This window comes from Haliotis rubra, unplaced genomic scaffold (genome assembly GCF_003918875.1).
Source record: "Haliotis rubra isolate DU_JTF1 unplaced genomic scaffold, ASM391887v1 Scf878, whole genome shotgun sequence".
In the NCBI taxonomy this organism is placed as follows: domain Eukaryota; kingdom Metazoa; phylum Mollusca; class Gastropoda; order Lepetellida; family Haliotidae; genus Haliotis; species Haliotis rubra.
In genome coordinates, this window is record NW_025767610.1 from 96,840 (window position 1) to 115,673 (window position 18,834).

An 18,834-nucleotide genomic window follows, 5' to 3' on the forward strand; every position below is an offset into this window, starting at 1 on the left:
ATGCATACTTTTCACACGAATTCCGTGCCAGGTCATTTGGGGGTATACAAAAACGGTTGTAATTACAACAATGTACGGCTGTGTCTGAAATGTTCTGATCCGACCAACGAAGAACGAGGTGAGACTTTCAGCAGTTTGCATGTCCTAAGTGAAATAGGTTCCGTGCCTGCAGGCTGCATATGAATCAAATACACAACAGGCAGGATAGATATGTTTTAGGCAGCGTCTGTTGATGAACATGAACCCCAAAAGAATACCGCAGTGTCATCAAATTTCTCAAACTGCCATCCCTGTGCGGACGTGGTGTCTACGTTAGCTGATGATCCTTTCTTGGCCGCTTTACAGAGGATCCTAAATCGTTGTTAAATGATTTGTATTAAATTATGTGGTTTGGCTTCAGCACCATCAGCCAGAGGCTAAAATGCTCCCCAAACAGTGGTAACGTCTCGTTCTTAGTTTACTGTGATTTAAGTGAGTGAGTTTAGTTTTACGCCGCTCACAGCAATATTTCACCTATATGGCGGCGGTCTGTAAATAATCGAGCCTGGACCAGACAATCCACTGATCAACGGCATGAGTATCGATCATTGTAACTGGGATGTGATGACTTTCTCTTAGGTCATCAGTGAACAATACAGTGCTTATCTTAGGCAACCTCGGGAGAAGATCAACTAAATGTCGTGGAAAATTCACTAAAAGTATGTGCACTGTTGCTTTGAACTTTCAACATCCTCTGTATTCGCCAGATTTGGAAACTTTGAGTGGATTAAAGATTAAAAAATATGTTTTTTAGATGACCCCGGCTCGAAATGCTTCACAGTACAATACATCATGACAGTCATGATGTATTGTACTGTGAAGCATTTCGAGTCGGGGGGCATCTCCATTTTTTATAGATCTTTCTAAAAATATTTTATCCTCCCAAAGACACCAGGGCCTGTGATATCCATCCCTTCTCAAACGTGAAATAAGACTTGTCTTCCATTATGCAAATGATGATGATGACGGAGGACATTTCACACAACTAGAGGGATGCTTTCAACGCCAGTGGGATCCTGGCACACCAACATCATTGACAGTGTGAGGACATCAAGGGGGGATTGGACTGAAATCTAGCGGCTAATACCATCAACGCAGTCCATCACATTTTGTCTGAGAACTTAGAATGACCCATATTCCATGTACGTTATAACATACAAACTAATCTCTTTCAAATAGTCACCCGGAGCGCGGTGGGCGAGCTGGCTAAGGCGCCAGGCTAGTGATCCAGCGAGGTTGAGGTGTCGGGATCGAGCCCACCTGTGACCGACTGTAAAAACCTTGGAGTCAACTTTGTGTGCAGACTCTTTCAGTGTTGTCACAACCCCTAGTGTACAGTACACAACCCTGTGCACTTAAAAGAACCCACGAATCCGTTGGTATATGACCAGATGGTGGCCACATGAATACGTGCAAACACCTAGTTGCGGGTACAGCAAGGTGCAGTGAACTTGGACAAAGTACTGTGACTATGTGTCCCAGTCCACCCAGCTGTGAATGGGTACCTCGTTAGGATGAGAAAGCCACAATAACTCGGTGCGCCTAGTGGCAGCAAGAGTTGTATACTCCCCAGGGAGTTGAGAATGATAATACGATGTGCCGTTGAGATATACATCCAATGATCGAGGTAGGAAAATACCAGCGCCTTGAGCATGCACCAGTTGCGTGGATATGTGCGCTATATAAATATACTACAACAATAGAAATAGTCATAGCAGGTCTTATACGAGAGGATGGAACAACTCTTTCACACATTAAGCCATTTTCTCACGTGAACATGAGAAGCAGATGCTTTGGAATATACAAACTGAATCAGATACCACGTCCTAAGAACCGGATTAGCATTGGTCTTCAGCAGCCCATGCTTGTCGTAAGAGGCGACTAATAGGATCGGGTGGTCGGGCTTGGTTGACACATGTCATCGTATCCCAGCTGCGTAGATCGATGCTCATGATGTTGACCACTGGGTTGTCTGGTTCATACTCGATTAGGATCTCCCACATGGGTACAATGTGTGAAGCCCATTTCTGGTGTCCCCCGCCGTGATATTGCTGGAATATTGCTAAAAGCGGCGTAAAACTAAGCGCACTCACTCACTCACATAACATAAACATACTAAAGATACTATCATGGGTACGTTTCATCATAGGTCGCGCGTACCTATAATATATATTTCTACATGTCAGTAACACAAACAAGCTCATGTCGGCATGAACAGACTCTACATGTAAACTTGTTATCATAGGAAATCACGTGAACGTACAATGTACATTTCAACATACCTATAATACAAACATACTCTCATTGGCATACGTTTATCACACTCGCGTGACATTGCCAGTCACATGTACATAGCACCTTGAAACGTCACAGACCCAGCCTATACATCCTGACACCTGATAGCAAAGTTACAACCACACTGCCACATCCATATGGGGGCGGTGGAGTGGACAGAGGTTAAAGCGTTCGCTGGTCACGCCGCAGACCCGGATTCGATTTCCATATGAGTACAGTGTGAAGCCCATTTCTGGTGTCACATGCCATGATAATGCAGGGATATTGCTAATGGCGGCGTAAAATTAAACTCACTCTCTCACTCACTGACATATGAACACGATCAAAAAGACCAGCCACGTCATTAGCATTATGACGCTATGTTTTTTATCTGGATATCGTGATGAATACTGCAATGAATACAGCCCTCTTCACGTATTCTAAAGCGTTATCGACTTATCATAATAATTAGTTTGATTTTACCCCGCAGTTAGCAACATTCCAATAATATCCATGGGAAGAACGGACATGGGTTTCACTTATTGCAGCCGGGCGGTGGGGGAGCCTATGGTTAAAGCGGCCGCTCGTCACGTCACGCTGGAGAAACGGGTTCGATTCCCCACATGAGAACAAAGTGTAAAAGGCCATTTCTGGTGTCCTCTGCCATGATATTGCTGGAATATTGCTAAAAGCGGCATAAAACCATTCTTACTCACTCACTATTATAGCCACGTGGGGAATCGAACCGGACCTTCAGTATGACGAGGTTTGACCACTTCGCGCGAACTTTCAATATGATAAGAGGTAGAGTTACCTGCCCACATGTGTCACGACCACTGTCGCATGTCTCACATGTATCTATTTACAGTTAGTCAGCAGCAGCACTGTGTGACGGTATCTTGAACTTAAAACTGAATCAGAACAGGGCATATCATACTGCGCTCCGCCATCCCGTGAATATGAAGGTTGAAAGTGTTGTGGCCGCCATCCTCTCCCTCTTCGTTGTTGGTATGTCTATAAATTCATCTTGTAAACATTATAATACAGTTGAAGACCATGGACCAGATTTGTTTAACGTTTGTTTATATCGATCATTCGTGAAGATAGCTATACAGCCTGTACCATGTTCAATGCCCCCTTCTCTTTACCTTTAGCTCACACGTAAAGAAACATATCTTAGAAAGTTATTGTCTAATCTGGGTTTATTACACCCACTTGGTTTAAATATCTTTCATGGTATTTGGTATTGTTCTGTCTCTCATATGTTGTCCAGATAGGCGGTGCTAACTGTATAGCTGTACACTAGATTGGTTGTATTATGTAAGCTATTAACAGTTTCTTACTGACGTATCTCTTCAGGTCTTGTTTTTTATAAATTTCATTTCAAAGCAATTTACAGCATTTTCATAAAATTCAACATACGACATTTTAGGTCTTGTTGAATATCTGCATTAATATTGTTAGAATACCCATAAAAACGTACTAAACTGTATGTTAGGCATACAGGTTTACATGCCATATTGTTATATAGTTTCTATGCTATGGTCCGTCTTAATACGCTTATACTGTTAAATGAACAATAATGGGGCGTCACTTGCAAAACAATGGGAAGGAGTGTCTCATAATCAGGTTATGTGGTTGATACATGATGACATACTAGTGTAGCCTTTGATGACAGTCAGTGCGAAGTCCGGAAGCTTAATCGGGCTCTGACTGCATGTGTCTACCTGTAACGGTGTATCAAGTTCGGTGGGTTACAGAGCTAAACAAGAGACGAGAATGTGGTAGTACAAAAAATCTTCAATTCTGGCTATTTTTAAAGTGTTAACAGACTTAAACACCAATCCATCCCCACCCCACTGCCCCAAAAAATAAAATAAAATAAAATATAAAAAATATTTAAAAAAATAAATAAAAAAACAAAACAAAAAAAACAACGAAAACTCTGTGTGACTGTCAGCACTTGTCCTGAGACAAAAATTAATGCTTCTCTTGTCAATATTGTGATCAAATCACCGAGTCTTGTTTGAGATGCGAATGGAGCTTGTAGGCCGGAAGTCATTAAGTTAATCCATTCTACTGGCAATCACAGAAGGGGCAGTGGGGTAGCCTAGTGGTTAACCCGAAAGCTCGTCACGCCGAAGGCTCAGATTCGATTCCACATATGGACACAATGTGTAAAGCCCAAATGAAGTGTCCCCAACGTGAATATTGCTGGAATCAATATAGCATGATCTGAGGTACCGTGAGAATCGAATCAACAACCAAACATAAACGTCTGTCGTAACTAACGGTGAAACTAAAGCATCCTGTGCCAACGCCAAGATTGGTGTGCGGCAATATCACATCATCTTGATATCAGTTCCGATAATACTTCAGGTATTACGTCCGAATGACTGTAATGAGTTTTATGGAAGGCATGTGGTTGACTTTTCAAAATTTGACAAATGTGACGAATCGGTAACCAAATTATTATTCGATGCAGTTGGTTTTTTTTAACCTGATCCATATGTTCCCGTGTTTCAGGTGAATGGTTGACCCGGCGTTTCATTTGGTTTGCCACGCCCTCTTTTGCACTTGTGTTTCTGACTGTGCAATTTAAGAAATAATAACAGTAGTCCATTTATCATACGCATTTCTCCATGCATAATGCATGCTCTAAGCGTCCAGGCAATCTGATTATTATTACCCCGGATAATCCAAGCTGCCTGTGAGGCGCTAGAAGGTTAATAGTCACATGACCTATCCCACCAGGTACCCAGTTTTCTGCTGGGTGAACAGAGGCAATTTTGAACAAACTCACCTGCCTAAGGTGAGACCACATGTATCACGTGTGCTTCGTTGTGAGGCAGGACTAAGTCCTAGAAACTCTCCGGAGTCAAGCTGCCAAACACGTACAACCATCTAAGGTCTCTCCGCGCTCAAGGCTGCTTAGCTTCAACTGATAGTGGATGTCTATTGTTTTAATCCAGATTATTCCAGCTTCCTGTGATTCGCGGACCCTCAATCAGAGGACCCTTACACGTCTAACGGGTGAAACTTTGCACAACTACATGCGTGTTCGTAAACCTGTGGTTGGCTTTCGCCTTGCAATATAGGCAAGAGAACAAGCATTCTCAATCAACAGGCAAAAACAACCCAAAAAAAACAACACACACACAAAGAAACAACAAAAAAAACCAACTCTCCTTTGTTGTAAAATTAACTTGGAAATTTTGCTAAATATATCGATGTTTATGTTTCCCAGGGACGGCAGGGGAGACATGCTACGGGGACGTCTCCAGCATCTACTGCATGTTCGGATGCTGTTCTGACTCACTGTTTGTGTACTGTTGCCTAAGTAACGGGTACGTATGTGTATTTCTAAGTTGACCAGCTCGTCCTGCATCTGGTCTTTAGGGGCGGTGGGGTAGCCTAGAGGTTAAAGCATTCGCTCGCCATTCCGATGACCCGGGTTCGATTCCCCACACGTGAACAATGTTAAAACCCATTTCTGGTGTTCCCCGCCGTGATATTGCTGATTGCTAAAAGCGGCGTAAACCTGTACTCACTCACAGGGATGGAAATAACTTTAAAATTGCTAGTGTACTCCGGTACAGTGGCACATGTAAAATCAATTGCCCTGATCATTTTTCCACTATACCGGCCGTTTTCTTGTGGCTTTTTTAAATAAACAACATTATTAACATTGGAAAGTCAACTGGACACCGGTACAGCGTGATATACAAATTTGCTTGCCCGACAGAAAAAAACACTGGACTCGGACGTCGGGCAATGGGTTATTTCCACCCCTGACTCACTGTAACTGGTCTTTACACACAACTGTGCAGGGGTATTGAAAGCCTTGTGGCTGGTATCGCAGTGATAACACAAACACGTTTCATGTTGGTTTGTGTCTTGTTTATCGCCATTCGTCGCCACTCGCCTCTTTCCGTAACCTCCAAGACGCTATTCGGCTTGTCCCGGAATAACACGAGTTGGTCACGAATGGTTTATCGCCGCACTCAGCAATATTCCAGCTATATGGTGGCGGTCTGTAAAGAATCGAAGCCGTACCTGGCAATCAAAATGATCAACAGCATGATCATCGATCTACGCAATTGGGATACGATGACATATGTCAAACCAAGTCAGCGAGCCTGACCATCCGATGTCGTTAGTCGCCTCTTACGACAAGCATGGGTTACTGAAGACCAATTCTAACCCGGATTTTAATGTGTGTTCAGTGAGTTAGCTACCTCCCCCAATTTCGTTGTAGTCAAGTTGGAATTTCGGTAGCCGCGATTTAACGGGCCTGTTTTTGCCACGATTTAGCTGGGCTCAATACATTTGTCTAACATTTAGAATGAAAATTATTAGGCAGTTAGCAAAAGTATTGTAAGTCCACATGGTCTCTAGTTGTTGATGATCTGTAGCCCGGTTTTAAACTGTATTGTTCTTAATAGTGTTCTAATTTTAATGTTATATACCAGATAGTTTTAATTCTATCTGTGATTTCTAGGTGTTTTACTGTCCTTTCTGACATATTTTATAATGAAACTTATTTCTTATCAATATATACCTTGTTTTAGTCACGATATGGCTTAAATATTGCCTGTGTGACTGAAATCTTAACTCACTCAATTTTATAATTTTAGTGTAGTCATCATGTGTTTAGAATTTGTTTAGTCATGATATGGCTGAAATACTGCCGTTGTGATGTTTTAGCTCACTCACTCACTGTTTAATGTATTCTATGAAAACTATCAACAATATTTTCGTTAGCTAACTTAGAGAATTAAAACTTCAGAAAATACCTTTCTTGGTTAAATACGTATGATTGAATAAGTATGAAAAGTCTAATGAACACGTCGAAATTAACGTCGGTGCTTAGGCCCGAAGCCGACTGAAAACCACTCGGATCCACAGCTTATGTTTTCTACAGGTCCTTGTGGCCGACAGCTTTTCCATCCCCGTTATAACTTAGAGCATTTTTTTTCAGAATATATAATTCAGTTATTTCTAGTTTAAATTTCTAAATCTAACTCTTTAACTCAGTTTGTTAGTTGTCACATGTTTTGCTTGCTGGGAATTACTTATACTGTAGCTAAAATATAGGACCTACACATTTTGATCACGTCTCACTTTTTATGGTTCTAGGTCCTTAGGGCCTGCAGCTTTTCAGGGTTAAGAGCAAACAATGGGGCACAAAGATATTTTTAGCGAAGTTTAAACTTATCACAACCTAAGTGGACATTATTGGATCAGAGCATTTTGTGAATGACATTACACGCATAGTTAATATGAAAACTAAAAAAATGGTGTACGTTTAAAGGAGATATATTTTGAAGAAAAACAATAATCAATGTACATAGTTTGCTAATTGTTTTTGATTGTGACTTTCACGTCACAAACATTGAGCACATGTTGCCAAAACACCACCAAAGGATATACACTGTTGTTAAAAAAATACTCTTGAACACCAAGCATGTACCTTCTTTTGTTCTTCAGCTTACCTCGTCACGATATGGCTGAAATATTGCCGATGTGACGTTAAATATTAACTCACTCACTCACTCACTCTTCAGCTTACCTTGTTTCTCAACCATCATATAGCTGGAATATTGCTGAGTGCGGCGTTAAACAGCAAACCAACTAAACTCTCCCTCATTTTGCGTTTTTCAGAGCTGGAATCGGCATCATCATCGGGGCCATCATCTTCTTCGCCGGCGTTGTAGGCCTCATTTGCCGACGTCGGTATTACACTAGAACAACGCACTGCAATACGGCTCCAGGCGTATCAGTTGTGCAGGCAACGTCATCTTCAGGTACATAATCACGACGATGTGTACAGTCAGGTCTATTTAGCCTACTGCTTTGCATATGCCCAGATTAGGACCATAGGACCAAAGTGAATTTTCTACATGATATAAATACTGGTCAATGTCGATCTCACATACAAAAACACAATGTTACATTAACGTTTATTAATTGTTTAACCCCGCACTATTTTAGATGTATGTTGGCGGTCTGTAAATAAGAACCAGACAATCTAGTGATCAAGCATCAGCATCGGTCTACGCACTTTGGATATGATGTCATGTGTCCACCCAATCCTTTTAGTTGCCTAGCATGAATTGCTGAAGATCAATTCTAACACAGATCGTTCCAAGGGAACCACGCCCTTTGTCTTTAACGGCTATGTTCACACATATTAGACAGGTATCACGGACTGCGGAAGCCAATTCAAATCCATGAATAGAATGTCAAGTAGCAAACGATATCGTGAATCAGAAACAAACTATTTATGTTGTTATGTAATCTAAGTTTATTGCATAAATACATGTTTACGATAAAACAGGTCGGTATGAGGGTGTTTGGCACGAGTAACACGTCTACGTTCGATTGATTGATTGAGTGAGTGAGTATGGTGTTAAGCCGCTTTTAGCAATATTCCAGCAATATCACGGCGGTGGACACCATAAATGGGCTTCACACATTGTACCCATGTGAGGAATCTAACCTGGGTCTTTGGCGTGACGAGCGAACGCTTCAACCACTAGGCTACTCTACCGCCCAGTAAGGTGCTAAAAGTACATAGGCCTTCCTAGGCGGGTCAAGACAATGTTTATCAGTTCAATAATAATATTCCCACTGCGATTTTGTCTCTCACCCCAAGTTCAGTCTGTTTAAAATAATCGAAACTGGCGTTTTATATTGAGAACCAGGTAACTGAAGCTCACCTGGATGTTTTGCTATTGAGTGAGTTCACTTTTACGCCGCTTTTGACCACTATTCCAGCAACATCGTGTCTGCTCTGATATTACTGTTTAGACATACATACAAATTGCAGCTCACACTGTCAAACACAGGGTGTATTTCTCTCTAGCAAATGAGATAGACGTTAACAGTTAATGGTATCAAAAGGCTTGTTGTTTCCTTTTTACAGCGTCGTATGGACAAGGACAAGTACAAGGATATGGACAAGCACAAGGATATGGACAAGCACCTCCTCCATATGCTCCAAAGAGCTACTGATGTCTGCTGGAGAGATGTGATCGTTGAAGTTCGAAATACTTCAAGATATTGGGAATGAACTTTTAATGCTTTAAATACCACATATACCAATTAATGGTGTTATTGGCGATTTTAATGAGCAAAAGAATGTCACAATAAATTGGGAAATTCTTGACAGAAAATGAGAATCAATGTCAACCGATGGACGTTAATCGGTATTCTTCATTACTATGGATTTACAGGAAGCCACGCGATGAAATTGTGAACAGTACAGAATTGTCTACATCTGATCAGAAAAAAACTATGTTGTACACAGAACCTAGCACTTAATATTATCTATGAACAATACAACTGGTCAAAATGTGTTTTGATGTATTTTCAGAACGAAAGGTTATAGGGATGTAAAGATTTCTAATTATTTCTGTAAAGCTGTAATTAGGTCTAATGCTTTGAAAAGAGATTTCTAGTTATGGCACACATATACTGCTAACTGTGATAAAATATCTTTCTTACTTACATAATTTCATTACTAAAAGACATTTTTCTCATGTACATCATCCAGTAAACTTGATTCTATTAACGGCGTTACAGAGCTGTGCTTAATTATATACTCATGCCAATAATGGTTGTCACCCCCTCCCACACCCACCCCACACACCCCACCCTCTCCAATAAAAACAATTGAAGGGGGTGACAACCATTATTGGCATGAGTATATGCATGATATTTTGTTCACATAACGGATTTAAAAGGAAGATAAGAATTTGTTATCCTCAAAACGTGTTATGTATTCATGTAGCTCAAATTCCAAATGCCTTTCAAAGACTTGAAACGCCTATGCCTTTAAAAGAATCATGACAAGAAAACCTTCATGCCACTAACTGGTTTTTGCTCTGTCTATATCAACGCCCGATCCGAGCGGAAGAGACAGGAAGCGATATAAACGAAACATAGATAAAAATCACAACGGAAAACTAACTGACGATAATAATTTAGAGACTACCATGTATATCAGTAAAGACATTAGTTGTTACATACAACAGGCGAGGTGGAATACACCAGGCTATCAGTGGCCAGTCTCGAATGGTTGGTTTGGGTGGTTTGCTGTTTAACGCCGTACTCAGCAAAATCCCCAGCGTTCGCTCGTCACGCCGTAGACCCGGATTCGATTTCCATATGGGTACAATGTGTGAAGCCCATTTCTGGTGTCCCATGCCGTGATAATGCAGGGATATTGCTAAAAGCGGCGTAAAATTAAACTCACTCTCTCACTCACTGACATATGAACACGACCAAAAAGACCAGCCACGTCATTAACATTATGACGCTATGTTTTTTATCTGTTTATCGTGATGAATACTGCAATGTATACAGCCCTCTTCACGTATTCTAAAGCGTTATCGACTTATCATAATAATTAGTTTGATTTTACCCCGCAGTTAGCAACATTCCAATAATATCCATGGGAAGAACGGACATGGGTTTCACTTATTGCAGCCGGGCGGTGGGGGAGCCTATGGTTAAAGCGGCCGCTCGTCACGTCACGCTGGAGAAACGGGTTCGATTCCCCACATGAGAACAAAGTGTAAAAGGCCATTTCTGGTGTCCTCTGCCATGATATTGCTGGAATATTGCTAAAAGCGGCATAAAACCATTCTCACTCACTCACCATTATAGCCACGTGGGGAATCGAACCGGACCTATAGTATGACGAGGTTTGACCACTTCGCGCGAACTTTCAATATGATAAGAGGTAGAGTTACCTGCCCACATGTATCGCAAAACACGACCACTGTCGCATGGCTCACATGTATCTATTTCCAGTTAATCAGCAGCAGCACTTTGTGACGATATCTTGACCTTTGTTAAAACTGAATCAGAACAGGGCATATCATACTGCGCTCCGCCATCCCGTGAATATGAAGGTTGAAAGTGTTGTGGCCGCCATCCTCTCCCTCTTCGTTGTTGGTATGTCTATAAATTCATCTTGTAAACATTATAATACAGTTGAAGACCATGGACCAGATTTGTTTAACGTTTGTTTATATCGATCATTCGTGAAGATAGCTATAGAGCCTGTTCCATGTTCAATGCCCCTTCTCTTTACCTTTAGCTGACACGTAAAGAAACATATCTTAGAAAGTTATTGTCTAATCTGGGTTTATTACACCCACTTGGTTTAAATATCTTTCATGGTATTTGGTATTGTTCTGTCTCTCATATGTTGTCCAGATAGGCGGTGCTAATTGTATAGCTGTACACTAGATTGGTATTATTATGTAAGCTATTAGCAGTTTCTTACTGACGTAAAAAAGTACTATCTCTTCAGGTCTTGTTTTTTATATTTTTCATTTTAAAGCAATTTACAGCATTTTCATAAAATTCAACATACGACATTTTAGGTCTTGTTGAATATCTGCATTAATATTGTTAGAATACCCATAAAACGTACTAAACTGCATGTTAGGCATACAGGTTTACATGTCATATTGTTATATAGTTTCTATGCTATTTCATTACCGTCTTCATACGCTTATACTGTTAAAATAACAATAAGGGGCGTCACTTGTAAAACAATGGGAAGGAGTGTCTCATAATCAGGTTATGTGGTTGATACATGATAACATACGTGTGTAGCCTTTGATGTCAGTCAGTGCGAAGTCCAGAAGCTTAATCGGGCTCTGACTGCATGTGTCTACCTGTAACGGTGTATCAAGTTAGGTGGGTTACAGAGCTAAACAAGAGACGAGAATGTGGTAGTACAAAAAATCTTCAATTCTGGCTTGTTTAAAGTGTTAACAGACTTAAACACCAATCCATCCCCACCCCACTGCCCCCAAAAATAAAATAAAATAAAATAAAATAAAATATAAAAAATATTTTAAAAAATAAATAACAAAACAAAACAAAAAAAACAACGAAAACTCTGTGTGACTGTCAGCACAGCTTGTCCTGAGACAAAATTTAATGCTTCTCTTATCAATATTGTGATCAAATCACCGAGTCTTGTTTGAGATGCGAATGGAGCTTGTAGGCCGGAAGTCATTAAGTTAATCCATTCTACTCGCAATCACAGAAGGGGCAGTGGGGTAGCCTAATGGTTAACCCGAAAGCTCGTCACGCCGAAGGCTCAGATTCGATTCCACATATGGACACAATGTGTAAAGCCCAAATGAAGTGTCCCCAACGTGAATATTGCTGGAATCAATATAGCATGATCTGAGGTACCGTGAGAATCGAATCAACAACCAAACATAAACGTCTGTCGTAACTAACGGTGAAACTAAGGCATCCTGTGCCAACGCCACCTCGTCTTAGAATGGTGTGCGGCAATATCACATCATCTTGATATCAGTTCCGATAATACTTCAGGCATTACGTCCGAATGACTGTAATTAATTTTAATGGAAGGCATGTGGTTGACTTTTCAAAATTTGACAAATGTGACGAATCGATAACCAAAATATTGTTCGATGCAGTTTGCTTTTTTAACCTGATCCATATGTTCCCGTGTTTCAGGTGAATGGTTGACCCGGCTTTTCATTTGGTTCATTTCGTGTGCCACACCCTCTTTTGCACTTGTGTTTCTGACTGTGCAATTTTAGAAATAATAATAGTAGTCCATTTATCATACGCATTTCTCCATGCATAATGCATGCTCTAAGCGCCCAGGCAATCTGATTATTATTACCCCGGATAATCCAAGCTGCCTGTGAGGCACTAGAAGGTTAATAGTCACATGACCTATCACACCAGGTACCCAGTTTTCTGCTGGGTGAACAGAGGCAATTTTGAAACTCACCTGCCTAAGGTGAGACCACATGTATCACGTGTGCTTCGTTGTAGGGCAGGACTAAGTCCTAGAAACTCTCCGGAGTCAAGCTGCCAAACACGTACAACCATCTAAGGTCTCTCCGCGCTCAAGGCTGCTTAGCTTCAACTGATAGTGGATGTCTATTGTTTTAATCCAGATTATTCCAGCTTCCTGTGATTCGCGGACCCTCGATCAGAGGATCCTTACACGTCTAACGGACGAAACTTTGCACAATTACATGCGTGTTCGTAAACCTGTGGTTCGCTTTTGCCTTGCAATATAGGCAAGAGAACAAGCATTCTCAATCAACAGGCAAAAACCAAAAACAACCCCCAAAAAAAAACCCAAAACACACAAACAACAACAAACAAAAACCAAACTCGCCCTTGTTGTAAAATTAACTTGGAAACTCTGCTAAATATATCGATGTTTATGTTTCACAGGGACGGCAGGGGAGACATGCTACGGGGAGTTCTCAAACATCTACTGCATGTTCGGATGCTGTACTGACACACTGCTTGTGTACTGTTGCCTAAGTAACGGGTACGTAGGTGTAATTCTAAGTTGACAAGCTCGTCCTGCATCTGGTTTTTAGGGGCGGTGGGGTAGCCTAGAGGTTAAAGCATTCGCTCGCAATTCCGATGACCCGAGTTCGATTCCCCACATGTGTACAATGTTAAAGCCCATTTCTGGTGTTCCCCGCCGTGATATTGCTGATTGCTAAAAGCGCGTAAACCTATACTCACTCACAAGGATGGAAATAACTTTAAAATTGCTAGCGTACTCCGGTACAGTGGCACATGTAAAATCACATGGCCTGATCATTTTTCAACTATACGGGCCGTTTTCTTGTGGCTTTTTTAAATAAACAACATTATTAACATTGGAAAGTCAACTGGACACCGGTACGGCGTGATATACAAATTTGCTTGCCCGACAGAAAAAAAACACTGGACTCGGACGTCGGGCAATGGGTTATTTCCACCCCTGACTCACTGTAACTGGTCTTTACACACAGCTGTGCAGGGGGATTGAAAGCCTTGTGGCTGGTATCGCAGTGATAACACAAACACGTTTCATGTTTGTTTGTGTCTTGTTTATCGCCATTCGTCGCCACTCGCCTCTTTCCGTAACCTCCAAGACGCTATTCGGCTTGTCCCGGAATAACACGAGTTGGTCACGAATGGTTTATCGCCGCACTCAGCGATATTCCAGCTATATGGTGGCGGTCTGTAAAGAATCGAAGCCGTACCTGGCAATCAAAATGATCAACAGCATGATCATCGATCTACGCAATTGGGATACGATGACATATGTCAAATCAAGTCAGCGAGCCTGACCATCCGATGTCGTTAGTCGCCTCTTACGACAAGCATGGGTTACTGAAGACCAATTCTAACCCGGATCTTGTGTGTTCAGTGAGTTAGCTACCTCCCCCAATTTCGTTATAGTCAAGTTGGAATTTCGGTAGCCGCGATTTAACGGGCCTGTTTTTGCCACGATTTAGCTGGGCTCAATTCATTTGTCTAACATTTAGAATGAAAATTATTAGGCAGTTAGCAACAGTATTGTAAGTCCACATGGTCTCTAGTTGTTGATGATCTGTAGCCCGGTTTTAAACTGTATTGTTTTTAATAGTGTTCTAATTTTAATGTTATATACCAGAAAGTTTCAATTCTATCTGTGATTTCTAGGTGTTTTACTGTCCTTTCTGACATATTTTATAATGAAACTTATTTCTTATTAATATATACCTTGTTTTAGTCACGATATGGCTTAAATATTGCCTGTGTGACTAAAATCTTAACTCACTCAATTATATAATTTTAGTGTAGTCATCATGTGTTTAGAATTTGTTTAGTCATGATATGGCTGAAATACTGCCGTTGTGACGTTTTAGCTCACTCACTTACTGTTTAATGTATTCTATGAAAACTATCAACAATATTTTCGTTAGCTAACTTAGAGAATTAAAACTTCAGAAAATACCTTTCTTGGTTAAATACTCAGTTTACGTATGATTGAATAAGTATGAAAAGTCTAATGAACACGTCGAAATTAACGTCGGTGCTTAGGCCCGAAGCCGACTGAAAACCACTCGGATCCACAGCTTTTGTTTTCTGCAGGTCCTTGTGGCCGACACCTTTTCCATCCCCGTTATAACTCAGAGCATTTTTTTTCAGAAAATATCATTCAGTTATTTCTAGTTTAAATTTCTTAATCCAACTCTTTAACTCAGTTTGTTAGTTGTCACATGTTTTGCTTGCTGGGAATTACTTATACTGTAGCTAAAATATAGGGCCTACACATTTTGATCACGGCCAACAACTTTTTATGGTTCTGGGTCCTTAGGGCTTGCAGCTTTTCAGGGGTAAGAGCAAACAATGGCCTAGGGGCACAAAGATATTTTTAGCGAAGTTTAAACTTATCACAACCTAAGTGGTCATTATTGGATCAGAGCATTTTGTGAATGACATTACACGTATAGTTAATATGAAAACTAAAAAATTGGTGTACGTTTAAAGCAGGTATATTTTGAAGAATAACAAAAATCAATGTACATAGTTTGCTAATTGTTTTTGATTGTGACTTTCACGTCACAAACATTGAGCACATGTTGCCAAAACACCACCAAAGGACATACACTGTTGTTAAATTAATACTCTTGAGCACCAAGCATGTACTTCAGCTTACCTTGTTTCTCAACCATCATATAGTTGGGATATTGCTGAGTGCGGCGTTAAACAGCATACCAACTAAACTCTCCCTCATTTTGCGTTTTTCAGAGCTGGAATCGGCATCATCATCGGTGCCATCATCTTCTTCGCCGCCGTTGCAGGCCTCATTTGCCGACGTCGGTATTACACTAGAACAACGCACTGCAATACGTCTCCAGGCGTATCAGTTGTGCAGGCAACGACATCTTCAGGTACATAATCACGACGATGTGTACAGTCAGGTCTATTTAGCCTACTGCGTTGCATATGCTCAGATTAGGACTATATGACCATAGTGAATTTTCTACATGATATAAATACTGGTCAATGTCGATCTCACATACAAACACACAATGTTACATTAACGTTTATTAATTGTTTAACCCCGCACTATTCTAGATATATGTTGGCGGTCTGTAAATAAGAACCAGACAATCCAGTGATCAAGCATCAGCATCGGTCTACGCACTTTGGATATGATGTCATGTGTCCACCCAATCCCTTTAGTTGCCTAGCATGAATTGCTGAAGATCAATTCTAACACAGATTGTTCCAAGGGAACCACGCCCTTTGTCTTTAACGGCTATGTTCACACATATTAGACAGGTATCACGGACTGCGGAAGCCAAATCAAATCCATGAATAGAATGTCAAGTAGCAAACGATATCGGGAATCAGAAACAAACTATTTATGTTGTTATGTATTCTAAGTTTATTGCATAAATACATGTTTACGATAAAACAGGTCGGTATGAGGGTGTTTGGCACGAGTAACACGTCTACGTTCGATTGATTGATTGAGTGAGTGAGTATGGTGTTAAGCCGCTTTTAGCAATATTCCAGCAATATCACGGCGGTGGACACCATAAATGGGCTTCACACATTGTACCCATGTGAGGAATCTAACCTGGGTCTTTGGCGTGACGAGCGAACGCTTCAACCACTAGGCTACTCTACCGCCCAGTAAGGTGCTAAAAGTACATAGGCCTTCCTAGGCGGGTCAAGACAATGTTTATCAGTTCAATAATAATATTCCCACTGCGATTTTGTCTCTCACGCCAAGTTCAGTCTGTTTAAAATAATCGAAACTGGCGTTCTATATTGAGAACCAGGTAACTGAAGCTCACCTGGATGTTTTGCTATTGAGTGAGTTCAGTTTTACGCCGCTTTTGACCACTATTCCAGCAACATCGTGTCTGCTCTGATATTACTGTTTAGACATACATACAAATTGCAGCTCACACTGTCAAACACAGGGTGTATTTCTCTCTAGCAAATGAGATAGACGTTAACAGTTAATGGTATCAAAATGCTTGTTGTTTCCTTTTACAGCGTCGTATGGACAAGGACAAGTACAAGGATATGGACAAGCACAAGGCTATGGACAAGCACAAGGATATGGACAAGCACAAGGATATGGACAAGCACCTCCTCCATATGCTCCAAAGAGCTACTGATGTCTGCTGGAGAGATGTGATCGTTGACGTTCGAAATACTTCAAGATATTGGGAATGAACTTTTAATGCTTTAAATACCACATGTACCAATTAATGGTGTTATTGGCGATTTTAATGAGCAAAAGAATGTCACAATAAATTGGGAAATTCTTGACAGAAAATGAGAATCAATGTCAACCGATGGACGTTAATCGGTATTCTTCATTACTATGGATTTACAGGAAGCAAAGCGATGAAATTGTGAACAGTACATAATTGTCTACATCTGATCAGAAAAAAACTATGTTGTACACAGAACCTAGCACTTAATATTATCTATGAACAATACAACTGGTCAAAATGTGATCTGATGTATTTTTAGAACGAAAGGTTATAGGGATGTAAAGATTTCTAATTATTTCTGTAAAGCTGTAATTAGGTCTAATGCTTTGAAAAGAGATTTCTAGTTATGGCACACATCTACTGCTAACTGTGATAAAATATCTTTCTTACTTACATAATTTCATTACTAAAAGACATTTTTCTCATGTACATCATCCAGTAAACTTTATTCTATTAACGGCGTTACAGAGCTGTGCTTAATTATATCCTCAAGCCAATAATGGTTGTCACCCCTCCCCACACCCACCCCACACCCCACACCCCACACCCTCTCCAATAAAATAAATTGAAGGGGGTGACAACCATTATTGGCATGAGTATATGCATGATATTTTGTTCACATAACGGATTTAAAAGGAATATAAGAATTTGTAATCCTCAAAACGTGTTATGTATTCATGTAGCTCAAATTCCAAATGCCTTTCAAAGACTTGAAACGCCTATGCCTTTAAAAGAATTATGACAATAAAACCTTCATGCTACTAACTGGTTTTTGCTTTGTCTATATCAACGCCCGATCCGAGCGGAAGAGACAGGAAGCGATATAAACTAACTGACGATAATAATTCAGAGACTACCACGTATATCAGTAAAGACACTAGTTGTTACATACAACAAGCGAGGTGGAATACACCAGGCTTTCAGTGGCCAGTCTCGAATGGTTGGTTTGGGTGGTTTGCTGTTTAACGCCGTACTCAGCAAAATTTCAGCTATATCGCGGCGGTCTGTAAATAATCGAGTCTGGACCAGACAATCCCATGATCAACAGCATGAGCATCGATCTACGGAACTGGGATACGATGACGTGTGTCAACCAAATCAGCGAGCCTGACCACCCGATCCCGTAAGTCGCCTTTTACGACAAGCATGGGTTGCTGAAGACCAATTTTAACCCGGATCTTCACGGGCCAGTCTCGAATGGAAGATGCTTGACCTTCATCTTCCTTTGTTGACCATTCTTTATGAGGGGTAGGTTAAAAAGGGCTGTGTGTATTTCGTTTATGTAATTAAATGCTATGTTGGTGCAGAGTGCTGTATCCTTGTGATCCAAACCTGGTAGAGGTGTTACTTCAGGGACTTTCCTGCCAGAGTGAGTAAGTGATTTTAGTTTTACGCCGCACTCAGCAATATTCCAGCTATATCGCGACGGTCTGTA

General features: G+C 40.7%; 1 protein-coding gene across 2 annotated transcripts; it reads left to right on the top strand.

The window, feature by feature from the left end:
• The first annotated feature begins 3,146 nt into the window (after positions 1 to 3,146).
• LOC124263302 lies at positions 3,147 to 18,164 on the top strand. Of its 2 annotated transcripts, none has more exons than XM_046697888.1 (4): positions 3,147 to 3,321; positions 5,561 to 5,660; positions 7,978 to 8,120; positions 17,173 to 18,164. In XM_046697888.1, the coding sequence occupies exons 1-4, from the start codon at positions 3,273 to 3,275 to the stop codon at positions 17,295 to 17,297; spliced, it is 417 nt and encodes a 138-aa protein (XP_046553844.1). In that variant the 5' UTR covers positions 3,147 to 3,272; the 3' UTR covers positions 17,298 to 18,164. The 2 variants fall into 2 exon arrangements, with proteins under 2 accessions (XP_046553844.1, XP_046553843.1); XM_046697887.1 differs by lacking the exons at positions 3,147 to 3,321; positions 5,561 to 5,660; positions 7,978 to 8,120 and adding exons at positions 10,534 to 11,277; positions 13,567 to 13,666; positions 15,910 to 16,052.
• Positions 18,165 to 18,834: the final 670 nt, after the last annotated feature.